Source organism: Heptranchias perlo, chromosome 27 (assembly GCF_035084215.1).
Source record: "Heptranchias perlo isolate sHepPer1 chromosome 27, sHepPer1.hap1, whole genome shotgun sequence".
Lineage (NCBI taxonomy): Eukaryota > Metazoa > Chordata > Chondrichthyes > Hexanchiformes > Hexanchidae > Heptranchias > Heptranchias perlo.
This window is the reverse complement of record NC_090351.1, coordinates 15,586,210-15,600,751: the sequence shown is the minus strand read 5'-3', so window position 1 is coordinate 15,600,751 and position 14,542 is coordinate 15,586,210. Positions and strand designations below refer to the sequence as shown.

The 14,542-nt window shown below is 46.4% G+C and overlaps 1 protein-coding gene across 5 annotated transcripts in view; it reads right to left on the bottom strand.

Annotated features, from left to right (window-relative positions):
- The window catches only part of LOC137344427 (protein phosphatase 1 regulatory subunit 12A-like), a 211,413-nt gene that overhangs the window by 63,342 nt on the left and 133,529 nt on the right, over window positions 1-14,542 (bottom strand). For all 5 annotated transcript variants that reach the window (XM_068007389.1, XM_068007392.1, XM_068007388.1 and 2 more), the window contains 4 exons: window positions 9,536-9,733; window positions 6,785-6,971; window positions 5,053-5,174; window positions 2,997-3,038 (listed from right to left, as the gene is read on the bottom strand). In XM_068007389.1, the coding sequence (XP_067863490.1) occupies window positions 2,997-3,038; window positions 5,053-5,174; window positions 6,785-6,971; window positions 9,536-9,733 (549 nt within the window). The remainder of the gene's footprint in view (window positions 1-2,996; window positions 3,039-5,052; window positions 5,175-6,784; window positions 6,972-9,535; window positions 9,734-14,542) is intronic.

Sequence of the window (14,542 nt, the reverse complement as noted above, 5' to 3'; positions counted from 1 at the left end):
TTTTATTTCAGATTTCCAGCATCTGCAGTATTTTGCATTTGATTTAAGAATTAAGATCCGGGCTTCTCACGCACGTCAGTCAGAAGCCAATGTGTGGCACACACTTTCCAATGATGGACCATCAGTTGTAATGTGCAGAATTAAATTTGATGGTGTTTGACTTTGTTGCTAAGGGAAGAGTTTGTTGTGATGTATGCTGCTCCTGAAGATCAAGTTAGGATTCAGCACTAAGAACCTGAGGGATCATGGAGGATTGATCAGATAGTATTAGGCTGGTCTCCGCTTATACTTGACATTAACCTACTTTAAATGCTTGGGTAAGTTTTCTGCAACTAGTCAAGAGAGCAGCAAAATTAAAGATTTGAGATTTCCATTGAAATCTTTTTGAAGTGGGCACATATAATACTGAGTCAGAGGAGGGAGAGGTCATAATGTCAGGCAAGCCCCACTGTAATTAATGACTCACATAGTGCCACCCTCACAGTGCCACCAACAGACACAATACCCATGCAATGTTGCAGTCATTTACCATTTTTAATACATACAAAAAAAAACGTCCCATCACCTGTAAACATTCCTTAGAAATTGCCATGTTAATTGTGTCCACATCCCTCTTACATTTGTGATTGCCCATAATTCCTATAGATAGCACTATAATAAGGTTTTCCCATTCACAGCTCTGTCACATTTTTCAGTCACAAAAGTCTGTGAGACTGCAAATCCTCAATACAGCTCAGTTCGTGCCTCCCTGCAGTTCTAGGTATTGACCACTGTGGCACTGCTGAGTCAAAGCACTCAGCTTTTTCATTCTTTTCTGATGCTTGATTTCTTTTTTAAAAACTGCTCAGGTAAGTTAATATTTCATGTGATGTTTAACACTTCAAAATCTAGTTATTTTATCTGTTCAAAATTTACTGTCCAGCTTTCTCTTGGTTCTTGCTCCCCCTACTATGCTGTTCTGCAACAGCACAGAGAGGAATCTCACTCTGTGCTGCACTCTGGCACTTTTTCTCCACTCTTAGCAATGCTCACACTGTTGGCAGCATTCTGGTTTCCCACACCCTCCAACAGTGACTTTTTCTACCTTCCCCCTTCTATTGGTTCTCAAGGACCTCCTCCTTGCTAGTGCTCCACTGCCATTGCCTGGTGTACCAGTACTCTGCGCCCCATTCATTTCTGGCCCGAGTCCAGCAACTGCTTCTCCTCACCCTGTTACTGCAATTTCTGGCCTGACTTCAGAGGCCACCTCTCTGTATGCTCCTTCAGTGCAAATTGTGGCCCGGTGGCAGCAGCTGCAGAGGTTTAAGAGGCACATTGTGAGAATGTACTTTGTTGACCTTTTCCCGAATCTAGACTGTTAGGTATTTTCTTTCAAGACGTACTGACAAAATGGTGAGCAGCTACAACTTTGTGGTTACGAAGACATACACCTATGTAAATAGATCAAAGGGCTCAGTTAAAATATTCTGAAAACTGACTTACAATCTAGATCATTTTATATTTATTTGGCCTCTGTACAAATTTAATTTTAGTAATAAATCTAACTTATAGCTTTAGCCTGAATTATATGGTCTGATATGGTGGTGTTTTTCTACCTGTTGAAGAGGTCAAGACTGCATGATGAGCATCAAGTTATTCTGCTGCTAAATACCATGGTAAAACAGCAATCGTTAACACGGCAGCATACTAACCCATTTACTCCATGCGTAAGGTTTTAAGTTTCAGTTCATAGGAAGTATGGCTTTGTCTGTAGAAATTGATTGGCTGCTTTGAGCACGGATAGCCTGTGTTGACAACAGTAATGTTTTGTAAAAGCAGGTGAATCATTATGTAATAAAAACAGAAAACGCTGGGAACACTCAGCAGGTCAGGCAGAATCAGTGGAGAGAGAAACAGGGTTAACATTTCAGGTCGATGACCTTTCATTCAAGTCATCGACCTGAAACGTTAACTCTGTTTCTCTCTCCACAGATGCTGCCTGACCTGCTGAGTGCTTCCAGCATTCTCTGTTTTTATTTCAGATTTCCAGCAACTGCAGTGTTGTGTTTTTGAATCATTATGTAGCTATCCTGCAGATCGTGGCACACAACATACTTTGCATATGATGTGGCCACAGTGAGGGCAGAATGAACTTGAACCTTCTGTGGTAGCTCTTGATTGTGATACTCTTCAGCCAGTTATATACATGTCATTATCTTTTTGTATTTCTGATCCAACACTGGAAAGTTTTTTCCTTCATCACCCACTTCTTCAATTTTCCCAGAGCAGTTGAACAGGGAATATGCATTATAAAGTAAACTATGGAATGTGCCAAAAATCTTGAAAAAATTTTGATCAAAATGGTTTCACTTACCTTTTGCCATCATTAACCTGAAATACTGCTGTAGCAAAAACAACTGGGTGCTGAGTGACAAAGTAACCTGGTAATACCAAAAGGGGGAATATATAGAGCTACAGGCTGCTTTTTAAAACTGCAGAATAAAGTTTCTTAAATAAGCTGAAACACTGCAGATCTTGCAACATAGCAATGAGTACAGACCTATGACTGATTACCCAGAAATACATTTATCTGGATAAACACAACTGACATTGGGATCTCTCTGCTCAGTCATTAGGTTCCCTTTACAGATACTACCTGGGTATATAACTGTGCTCCTCTGCAGCAGTTGTCAAAAAAACATTTTTACAAGAAAGCAGTGCTTGTAATATTGCTCATTGAAGTCTTTCAGCACAAAAAAAGACTACTACTTTGGCTAACTTCAATATGACACAAATCCACAGTTTTGTCTTGACAAACTGGCACCAGCCACCTCCTGTGTTACTTGGGTAGCATGAATGCTTCCACAGTGCTGTTTTCTGTACAAATACCACTGCAAAAATTCTGAGAAAAAACACCAAATGATGAGTCTATTCACATTTAAAACAGATAAAATACCACGTTTCTGTTTTTGTTTCATGCCTGCTTACACCATTATCATCTCCAAACTTAAGCTTACCCGGATATCTTTCTCTTCCTCTTTTCCATCATTTTCATCACCCTAAGGAAAAGCAAAATTCCACTAAGGAACTGAAATTCAAGTCACATCGTGACATAAATCTAAAGGAATACTCTTGGCTATGGCTCTATTTTTATAATACATTAAAAACATTAAATTACAGCCAGCTTTGAATTTTCCAGGTAAATAATAAGACAAGGGCCCTATCCTGGAGTATTTCTTCAACAATGTAGCAAATATATTTACATCTGTACAATGATATTCAAATCAAACATGGATCAATTCCACAGTTTTATCTAAAAGGAATTTTAATTCATAAATTACTGAGTTTTGTAGTATAAACAAGACTTTAGGCTCAAAACTCCAATACAGCTATATTGTTTTAAGATATACCCAGATCTTGTTTTTAAAAATGCTTTACTCACTCCATGAACAGCATGTTTAAATAAAAATTTTCTTGAACTTATTCTTCACATTAATCAACTGAAGCTCACACTGTGAGCTGGTAGATACACCACAACCATTGATTCTTTAGTGTGGCTGTCATCACTCACCAATTGCTTAACATATGCAACCAACATCTACTGTAACACTCACTACCAGCAAACAAATAAAAACCAAAAACCAAATAAAACTGTCCCCAATTCCACAGTATATTGTCAGAATGGCTACATAGTAGGAACATAGGAACAGGAAGAGTTGGCCATTCGGTCCTTCAAGCCTGTTCCATTATTCAGTGAGATCATGGCTGATCTGTATCCTAACTCCACCCACCCACCTTGGCTCCATATTCCTTAATACCCTTGGCTAGCAAAATCTATTGATCTCAGATTTAAAATTATTTGAGCTAGCATCTACTGCTTTTTGTGGGAGAGCGTGCCACACTTCTACCACCGTTTGCATGAAAAAGTGTTTCCTAACTTCTCTCCTGAATGGCCTGACTCCAATTTTAAGACACTATCCTAGACTCCCCCACCAGGAAAAAAATTCTCCATCGACCCTATCATTTCCTTTCAAAATCCTAAAATCCTCAATCAAATCACCCCTTAACCCTTTTTATTCCAGGTAATACAAGCCTAGTTTATATAATCTCTCCTCATAATCTAACCCTTGGAGTCATGGTAACGTTCTCATGAATCTGAGCTGCACTCCCTTCAAGGCCAATATATTCTTTCTAAAATGCAGTGCCCGGAACTGTACACAATACTCCAAATGTGATCTAACCAGGGCTTTGTATAGCTGTAGCAAAACTTCCTCCCCTTTATATTCTAGCCCTCTAATTATAAAGGCTAACATTCCATTAGCCTTTTTGATTATTTTTTGTACCTGATTACTGCATTTTAGTGATCTATGGACATGGTCCCCATAATCTCTTTGGGCCTCCACAGTGCCTAGCTTTTCACCATTTAAAAATACACTCAGATCTATCCTTTTTTGGCCCAAAATGGATGTTTAAATTATGGAAGGATGGGACAGGTAGATAGCAGACAGTTTCTGGTAATATATGGGTCAAAAATGAAGGGCCATAAACACAGATTAAATGTGAGAAATTAAGAACGGAGGACAGTAGAAACTTCTTCATAGGAGGTTTCGAGGCTGTGGAATTCACTTCCAACATTAGTGGTTGGAGCAGAAACTTAATTCAACATTGAAGATTATTATTTCAATATTACATTGCTTTTCATTTAAAAAAGTTATAGGATCAGTAAAATCTCTTCAATTTATCGCCTCTTTCAAATGTACCAAAACTTCACTAAACTGCATCAAAAACCATCATGATAGAAACAGCATCCATCAAATGGCCTACACAAGTAGTTTTCAAAAGTACTAACATTTCTTTGAAAGTTTCAAGTATTTTTGGATGCTTCAGAAATAATCCAAATGTAATTTCTATTTTACTGTTTGATCATCCTTCTTAGATGAAAAATGTTAACACTGGAATATGCTAGTCTCACTTTTCTGGGCATATCATTGTAACCAACTGAAGATGGTGTTTCTTCAAAGCCAAGCATTCATTTAATGTATTCCTAACAGGACATCAAAAGGAAATACTAACATCTTGAGTCCAGTACGACACTCCAGTGGATCGTCGCTTCTCTCTGGGTCGTCGCCGTTCTCTTATTGACAGCTGTCGGTCATTAGCATCCTTGTCGTCTTCATTTGCTTTCTCCGAGTCATCTTTTTAAAAACAAGCAATCGCAAAATAAAATTTTTCAAAAGATGACCTACTTTCATTATTAACTCCTACTAATAATAGACATTGCCATACATATGAAAACTACACAAGCTCAACTGATCATTCATATAGGAACACTTCAGTGGTGTTCTAATATTGGAACATATTTCCAGCTGAAAGGATACTTTGTTTGACTTGAAATTATACCAATTGTGATGGATGCAAGGGGGGGGGGCGGCGGTGGTTGGGGAGCGGAGGGGGCTGCGGACGGGAGGACAGGCAAGAGACTGCCAGAGGAGTGGGCGAGAGGAGCGATGCAAGCCAGGAGGACAAAGGGAGAAGAGGGAAAAGCAGGGAGCAAGAGGGAGGAGGAGGGGAAGCGGGAAGAGGAGGGCAATGGGAGTTTCTCAGTTGGGGGGGGTCAGCAATTTGCTTTGGATTTTTGGTTTAGCTCGAGCGTTATGGTTTCAACTTCCAATCTTTAATGTCATATTTTCAGCTGACGTTTATGAACTTTAAAAAGTTGCCACCTTGCCTTCACTTCCTTTTGCACTGGAGGAGCTTTCAGCTTACCCGTTGCTTGCTGTTGTATCTTATGCTCTTTTATGGGGATTTGCTGAGACATCACTTATCTTTCCTATCATTTTCATTGCATGCGCTGTTTTGATTTGTGGAGTTCATGAAGGCTGCATATGGCTGAAGCCACCCGCTGGTATCTTTTATCTTGTTCTTTATTTGGTTTTCGAGGCTATGCACTTTGCTTATTTACATAGATAGATATAGGACGTACAGCACAGAAACAGGCCATTCAGCCCAACAGGTCCATGCTGGTGTTCATGCTCCACACGGGCCTCCTCCCTCCCTACTTCATCTGACCCTATCAGCCTATTCCTTTCTCCTTCATGTGTTTATCTAGCTTCCCCTTAAATGCATCTATGCTAGTCACCTCAACTACTCCTTGTGGTAAGCAAGTTCCACATTCTAACCACACTCTGGGTAAAGAAGTTTCTCTTTTATGTTTCTATTCATTTTTTCTTTAACACTTAAGCCTCACCCCCACCCATGCCGTTGCATGGTTCCGAAGGAGTGTTACTAATTTTCCCTTTAGATGACCCTGTCATGTAACATTATTGTCAAAGTGTCACCTACAGGGGCAATTCATTTGGAATGCTGAGCCCACCCTGCATTTTAATATATAACGGATGTGTTATCAGTGTGTTCACATGCAGACAATATGTGGTAAATGTTTACGTGGTACAGGAACACTGTTTAAAGATTCAACAAACTTACTTAGTTAAAATCAGAGCAACCATTAAACTACTTAAATGGCAAGTGTTCATAAATAGGCAAAAAGCGTGGTATAAATCCTTTTCCTATCTGTTTTGTCAAGGGAGGGATTAAAAAAAAAAATCAGAATATTCCAATTTTAAACTACAGTAAACTTTTGTTGGAATACTTTAATGCATACTACAAACTCTATTAGAGCACTCTTTTGCTGGCTGGATATGGAAACCACATAAATCACTTGCAAATATGCTTGCATGATTCCTCAAGACAATGCTATGAGAGGGTCAACAAATATTCTTGATCATTGAGCGAATTTAAACATTACCATTGCTCTCCATTTCCTTGGATAAAATCCTCGAGTGCGAAAGGTAAGAAGACGTTTGATCTATGACCCCATTCAGTCGGTTTTGTTGGGTGTTTGAGTACAGGAAGCTGCCTGATGTAGAAGGCGATGCGAGAGGTGCAGCTGGACTATCTGGTTGCGATGTATATCGTGATTGGCGATACCCAGACTGGTTACAAGGGAAAAATGCTTTACAACTCTGAACACTTGTTAGGAAAAAATACACAACAGTTTTTATACATACGGTCAAGATTTCCGCCCCCCCCCCCACCCCCCGAGGACAGTCTTCCCTACCCCTCCACTGTCAATGTAAACAGATGTATTTGGATCAAACTAATATATTATGTTTTAGCTGCAAAATTATTATACAAATTAAGCTTTTGCATACAAATTTGTCAATTAGTTCTTATTAGTTTTGTTTTGGGATTATATTAGCATTTTACAAATATAAAAAACAATTAGAACAGCTCAACTTCACCCATTTTATTACAACTTAAGTGGTTTAGCCATTTGCACTGAGTAAATCTTCTTGCTCTCTTAGTGACATTAGCTTCAGCTCCTGCAGTATCCAGTCCCTGGGAATCCATAGCTTGTCCTAGTTAGTTGAGACTTTTTAGTTCTCAAGGACATGTCTGCATTTTGGGTTCATCCAAAGTTTTGTTAAGTACATATTTTTATGATTATGGAATCAATTTTCTGTCCCAATTTGAAGCAGCAGTAACATGGAGGCCAGTGACCCTAAACAAACTGATCTCCATCATCTGTGCAGAATCCAGATATCAGAACCAGAATACATCCTTCTAAAAAGGCCTCAACATCACCATCCAGTGCGGGATATTGACAGTTTGTGAAGTTGGTTTCACAGTGAGGGACCTGGAATAGGATAATAGCGCCACTCAGTGGATTAGAAAGCTATTGCTCTGATGCACTGAACCAGATTATGAGAATGTTAATCTCACCACAATACCCACACTCCTGATCTCAGATAAGACTGTCTCTGCAGTTACCAAACAAAAGAAAGGCATGTGGAGAAACCCAAGAAGCTGGGATTGCTCTCTTTACAGCAGAGAAGGTTAAAGGGAGATTTAATAGGTGTTCCAAATCATGAAGGGTTTTGATAAAAGAAAATAAGGAGAAACTGTTTCCAGTGAAGAAGGGTTGGTAACTAGAGGACACAGATTTAAGGTAGCTGGCAAAAGAACCAGAGGCGAGACGAGGATGACAATGAGAATTTATTTCACATGGCGAGTTATGTTGATCTGGAATGCACTGCCAGAAAGGGTGGTGGAAACAGATTCAAGAACAACTTTCAAAAGGGAATTGGACAAATATTTAGAAGGGGAAAAATTTGCAGGGCCATAGGGAAAGGGAAAGGGTGTGAGACTAATTGGATAGCTCTACCAAAGAGCAGGCACAGGCACGACAGGCCGAATGGTCTCCTTCTATGCTGTATCATTCTATGATTCACTGAGACACAGAAAAAAAAATCAAAGGGCAGGGAAAAAGTATTGAAGCCCAAGTTCTAGTAGCTGTTTTCAATCAGCAAAAGGCACTGAGATCACCCTTGTGCTTGTGAGTGCAAGAAGTGTTAATCTGCAGAACCAAAAGCAAATAAATACAAAGTCTGGATATAGCGAAAGAAAACATGCAAATGAGGAAAGATGATCCCAACCAAAAGCACCGAATAATGGCTAGCCAATATTTTCCTTCAATCGATACCATCACAGTGAAACTACTCCAGATAATTACAACAAAGCCACTGTCTGAAATAGACTGGCAACTGTGAGTGAAAAGTACACCAAATAGTTAAACAGTGATGAATCATAGAATCATACAACACAGAAGGAGACTATTCGGCCCATCACGCCCAGGTCAGCTCTTTGAAAGAGCTATCCAATTAGTCCCACTCCCCTGCTTTTTCCACACAGCCCTGAAAATTTTTCCTTCTCAAGTATATATCCAATTCCCTTTTGCAGAACTTGTCATGAATCCTGATATACTCTCCACAACATTATCCACAGATAGTCATTAACGCAACTAGCTTTAATATATCATACACAAGTGACCTATTTTATTGGGTTCCAATTTGTTTTAAGACACAAGATTCCTCTTTATATCACCTGGAAACACTGGGAAACAACTGAAAGGAATACTTTGAAAATAACAACACGCCAGTCAAATATTGGCCATGAATTACATCGGGTCATATTTTACCTGTATCAGGGAAGGAAGAGTCCTGAAATGGTCCAACAGTGATGCATGCAGACCACTGCCGTGCTGACCAAACCAATCCAACTCTCAAAAGGTTTGTCCAGTTTTATAACAACCTGACAGGTCTTGCATTAACACTATTAAAAAAATAAAAATTCTAAAAAGCATACTGGAGTCTATAGGACTAGTACATTTTCCTATCATTCTTTCCCCTATGGATTTCAAACTTTATAATAATCTGCATTAACTAAATTGATGATGAAAACTTTGATAGTTGCTTTGCCAATACTTCAGTGAGCTGAATCACAAAGACCAGGAAGATACCAGGATTAATCCCTAGTCTGTACTGAGTTAGCTGTTTGAGGTCAGTATGGCAGTCAATGTGCCACATTTGGCCTCAATGCTCTTCATTAGGGAGTTGAAATAATTTAGCTTTTATAACAAATTCAAACACTTTCATGCTACACCAATTTTCGACTGCTCACAATTCTTTAGATGCTCTTTACAATCAGTTCAACATACCTCTTCCTCTTGGTTCCTACTCCATCTTTGCCTGCACTCTTCTGAATCTCGAGTTATTAATGGCTTTTCTTTCTCATCCTGCTTTTCTACATCTTGCTTTTCCTTCTCCTCCTTCTCTTGTTGTTCCCGAGCTCGCCTCTCAGCACGAGATCGGCTGAATGTCTTCTCAGCTTCCTGCAGGTCTGTTAGTGTTACACCCTAGTTTAATGAAACATAGTACAGTATGAGCATTGTACATATGAAATTACAAATAATTCAGGTTTGGTTTAAAAATTGGGAAATGGGCAACTGGATGATGCAGTGGGTAAGGCACCCTGGATTTAGGTTCAAATCAAGTCCAGGTTGATGAAATTCTCCTGTCTGAAGGGCTCTTTTTGTGAAAGGAGCTGGGGTAGTGTAAATTCAGTTTCTAGTGGGGATAGGATTATAGTGCAAAACTGTCCCCAATTCAGCACATTGGTAATCTCATTCAGAGGGGCTATAGGCCGGCTGGTGCAGCTTCTATCATGGCCAACACGGCAGCCGGTGTTCCAGGATAAATACAGCAGCCAACCTGCGATCCATAGCCTTGTACTTAAATCCCAATGGACTATCAAGGGATCAGCATGATGTTTATTTCCAAAAACCATCTGCCACTCAATGATTACAAAATCCTTGAAACTTTCATTAATTTGTTCAAATGGATATTATAAAAAGGGTAATACTGTAATTGATTAAATGTTACCTATTGGCAAAACTAATCGCAGATATACGACTGGCTGCTCCGTGAGGTGACCTAGACACTTCCTGAAATGCTGTACCTCCCAATAACTTGCTATTGATGTAAAAAGAATGAAGAATAACCAATCAATAATCTTAAATTTATGAAGAATGCGATGTGTATTATAGATTAATAAAATTAGATTTTCACTTGCTTTACTGTGATTGTTATCTAAGGTTAGAAATCTAAAATATATACAAAGATTGGATGCATTTGAGTCTTTGTGAAGACTGATACGCAGAACTCATTAACCCTTATGCTATTTCTTGATGATCTATATTTCTAACACACTTATTCATTGAAGGGCATAAAGGTGTAAGCCTTGACTCAGTAGTAGCACTCTCGCCACCGAGTCAGAAGGTTGTGGGTTCAAGCCCCACTTCAAGACTTGAGTACATAATCTAGGCTGACATTCCAGTGTAGTACTGAGGGAGTGCCGCACTGTCAGAGGTGCTGTCTTTCGGATGAGACGTTAAACTGTCCTCTTAAGTGGATGTGAAAGATCCAATGGCATATTTGAAGAGCAGGGAGGTCTCCTGATGTCCTGGCCAACATTTATCCCTCAGCCTACTCCATCAAAAACAGATTATCTGGTCATTTATCTCATTCAGAACTCTGTATGTGGAACCTTGCCGTGTGCAAATAGACTGCCGTGTTTCCCTACAACACTGATAACACTTCAAAAGTACTTCATTGGCTGTGAAGCGCTTTGGGACTTCCGGAGCTTATGTAAGGTGCTAAATAAATGCAAGTTCTTCTTTTACCTGGTCTTAGACCTTCCTTCTACTATTTACATATATTTACCTATCTATATAAACTATTATATATTAAAGGTGAATGGGTGACAACGTGCTTTGTCACAGCGAAACCTCATTTTAAAAATGCCAACATTTACATTGAGTACCTATTATGCCTTTAAGCGGCACTGTGATTGGCATTTATAGTGTCAAAAGTCTGTCAATGTAACATTAGGTTCTGTGTCTTGGCCTTGAGTGTCAAGCATGCAGTTCCAGGACGAAAACACGAGGTGGCAGCGCAGGAACGAGGCAGCAGTTCTCAACAGGATCACAATATCTGGACGAAAGGTTAAGCATTGTGTGAAAGTGAAAAATATACAAATAAAGATATACCTAAAAGTAGCCCTTGTCATTCCAAAAGAGGGGGGGAAGAGAGAGGGGGGGAAGAGAGGCGGGGGGAAGAGAGGGGGGGGGGGGAAGAGAGGGGGGGGGGGAAGAGAGGGGGGGGGGGAAGAGAGGGGGGGGGGGGAAGAGAGGGGGGGGGGGAAGAGAGGGGGGGGGGGGAAGAGAGAGGGGGGGGGGGGGAAGAGAGAGGGGGGGGGGGAAAGAGAGGGGGGGGGGAAAGAGAGGGGGGGGGGAAAGAGAGGGGGGGGGGGGAAAGAGAGGGGGGGGGGGGAAAGAGAGGGGGGGGGGAAAGAGAGGGGGGGGGGAAAGAGAGGGGGGGGAAAGAGAGGGGGGGGGGAAAGAGAGGGGGGGGGAAAGAGAGGGGGGGGGGAAAGAGAGGGGGGGGGGAAAGAGAGGGGGGGGGGAAAGAGAGGGGGGGGGGAAAGAGAGGGGGGGGGGGAAAGAGAGGGGGGGGGGAAAGAGAGGGGGGGGGGAAAGAGAGGGGGGGGGGAAAGAGAGGGGGGGGGGAGGAAGAGAGGGGGGGGGAAAGAGAGGGGGGGGGGAAAGAGAGGGGGGGGGGAAAGAGAGGGGGGGGGGGAAAGAGAGAGGGGGGGGGAAAGAGAGAGGGGGGGGGGAAAGAGAGAGGGGGGGGGAAAGAAGAGAGGGGGGGGGGAAAGAAGAGAGGGGGGGGGAAAGAAGAGAGGGGGGGAAGAAGAGAGGGGGGGGGAAGAGAGAGAGGTGGGGGGGGGGGGAAGAGAGAGAGGTGGGGGGGGGGGAAGAGAGAGAGGTGGGGGGGGGGGAAGAGAGAGAGGTGGGGGGGGGGGAAGAGAGAGAGGTGGGGGGGGGGGGAAGAGAGAGAGGTGGGGGGGGGGGGGAAGAGAGAGAGGGGGGGGGGGGAAGAGAGAGAGGTGGGGGGGGGGAAGAGAGAGAGGTGGGGGGGGGGGAAGAGAGAGAGGTGGGGGGGGGGGAAGAGAGAGAGGTGGGGGGGGGGGAAGAGAGAGAGGTGGGGGGGGGGGAAGAGAGAGAGGTGGGGGGGGGGGGGGAAGAGAGAGAGGTGGGGGGGGGGGGGGAAGAGAGAGAGGTGGGGGGGGGGGAAGAGAGAGAGGTGGGGGGGGGGGAGAGAGAGAGGTGGGGGGGGGGGGAAGAGAGAGAGGTGGGGGGGGGGGGGGGAAGAGAGAGGTGGGGGGGGGGGGGGAAGAGAGAGGTGGGGGGGGGGGAAAGAGAGAGGTGGGGGGGGGGGGGAAGAGAGAGAGGTGGGGGGGGGGGGAAGAGAGAGAGGTGGGGGGGGGGGAAGAGAGAGAGGTGGGGGGGGGGGGAAGAGAGAGAGGTGGGGGGGGGGGGAAGAGAGAGAGGTGGGGGGGGGGAAGAGAGAGAGGTGGGGGGGGGGGGGAAGAGAGAGAGGTGGGGGGGGGGGGGGAGGGGGGGGGGGGGAAGAGAGAGAGGTGGGGGGGGGGGGGAAGAGAGAGAGGTGGGGGGGGGGGGGGAAGAGAGAGAGGTGGGGGGGGGGGGGGGGGAAGAGAGAGAGGTGGGGGGGGGGGGGGAAGAGAGAGAGGTGGGGGGGGGGAAGAGAGAGAGGTGGGGGGGGGGGGGAAGAGAGAGAGGTGGGGGGGGGGGGGGGAAGAGAGAGAGGTGGGGGGGGGGGGGAAGAGAGAGAGGTGGGGGGGGGGGGAAGAGAGAGAGGTGGGGGGGGGGGGAAGAGAGAGAGGTGGGGGGGGGGGGGGAAGAGAGAGAGGTGGGGGGGGGGAAGAGAGGAGGTGGGGGGGGGGGGAAGAGAGAGAGGTGGGGGGGGGGGGATGAGAGAGAGGTGGGGGGGGGGGGGAAGAGAGAGAGGTGGGGGGGGGGAAGAGAGAGAGGTGGGGGGGGGGGAAGAGAGAGGTGGGGGGGGGGGGGGGAGAGAGAGAGGTGGGGGGGGGGGGGAAGAGGAGAGGTGGGGGGGGGGGGGGGGAAGAGAGAGAGGTGGGGGGGGGGGAAGAGAGAGAGGTGGGGGGGGGGGGAAGAGAGAGAGGTGGGGGGGGGAAGTGAGGGGGGGTGGGGGGGGGGAGAGAGTGAGGTGGGGGGGGAGAGAGAGAGGTGGGGGGGGTGGAGGTGGGGGGGGAGTGAGAGGTGGGGGGAGGGTGTGAGGTGGGGGGGGGGAAGTGTGAGAGGTGTGGGGGGGGGGGAAGAGTGTGAGGTGGGGGGGGGGGGAAGAGAGAGAGGTGGGGGGGGGGGGAAGTGAGAGAGGTGGGGGGGGGGGATGAGAGAGAGGTGGGGGGGGGGGGGATGAGAGGTGGTGGGGGGGGGGGGATGAGAGTGTGGTGGGGGGGGGGGGAGAGTGTGAGGTGGGGGGGGGGGGGAAGTGAGAGAGGTGGGGGGGGGGGGGGGTTGAGTGAGAGGTGGGGGGGGGGGGGGGAAGAGGTGAGTGGTGGGGGGGGGGGGGGGAAGTGTGTGAGGTGGGGGGGGGGGGGAGTGAGTGGGTGGGGGGGGGGGGGGGGATGTGAGAGAGGTGGGGGGGGGGGGGTTGAGAGTGAGGTGGGGGGGGGGGGGGGAAGAGTGTGTGGTGGGGGGGGGGGGGGATGTGAGTGTGGTGGGGGGGGGGGGGGGAGTGTGTGTGGTGGGGGGGGGGGGAAGTGTGTGTGGTGGGGGGGGGGGGGAGTGAGTGTGGTGGGGGGGGGGGGGTTGTGTGTGTGGTGGGGGGGGGGGGGGAAGTGGTGTGAGGTGGGGGGGGGGGGGGGTGAGTGAGGTGGGGGGGGGGAAGAGTGTGTGGTGGGGGGGGGGGGAGTGTGTGGTGGGGGGGGGGGGGTTGAGAGGTGGGGGGGGGGGAGAGTGTGTGGTGGGGGGGGGGGGGGTTGTGTGAGAGGTGGGGGGGGGAAGAGAGTGAGGTGGGGGGGGGGTTGATGTGTGGGGGGGATGTGAGGGGGGGGAGAGTGTGAGGTGAGGGGGGAGTGTGTGTGGTGGGGGGGTTGTGTGTGTGGGGGGGGGGGTTGTGTGTGGGGGGGGGTTGTGTGTGTGGGGGGGGGGGTGTGTGTGGTGGGGGGGGTTGAGTGTGGTGGGGGGGGTTGTGTGTGTGGTGGGGGGGGGGGAAGAGAGAGAGGTGGGGGGGGGGGGGGAAGTGTGAGAGGTGGGGGGGGGGAAGAGAGAGAGGTGGGA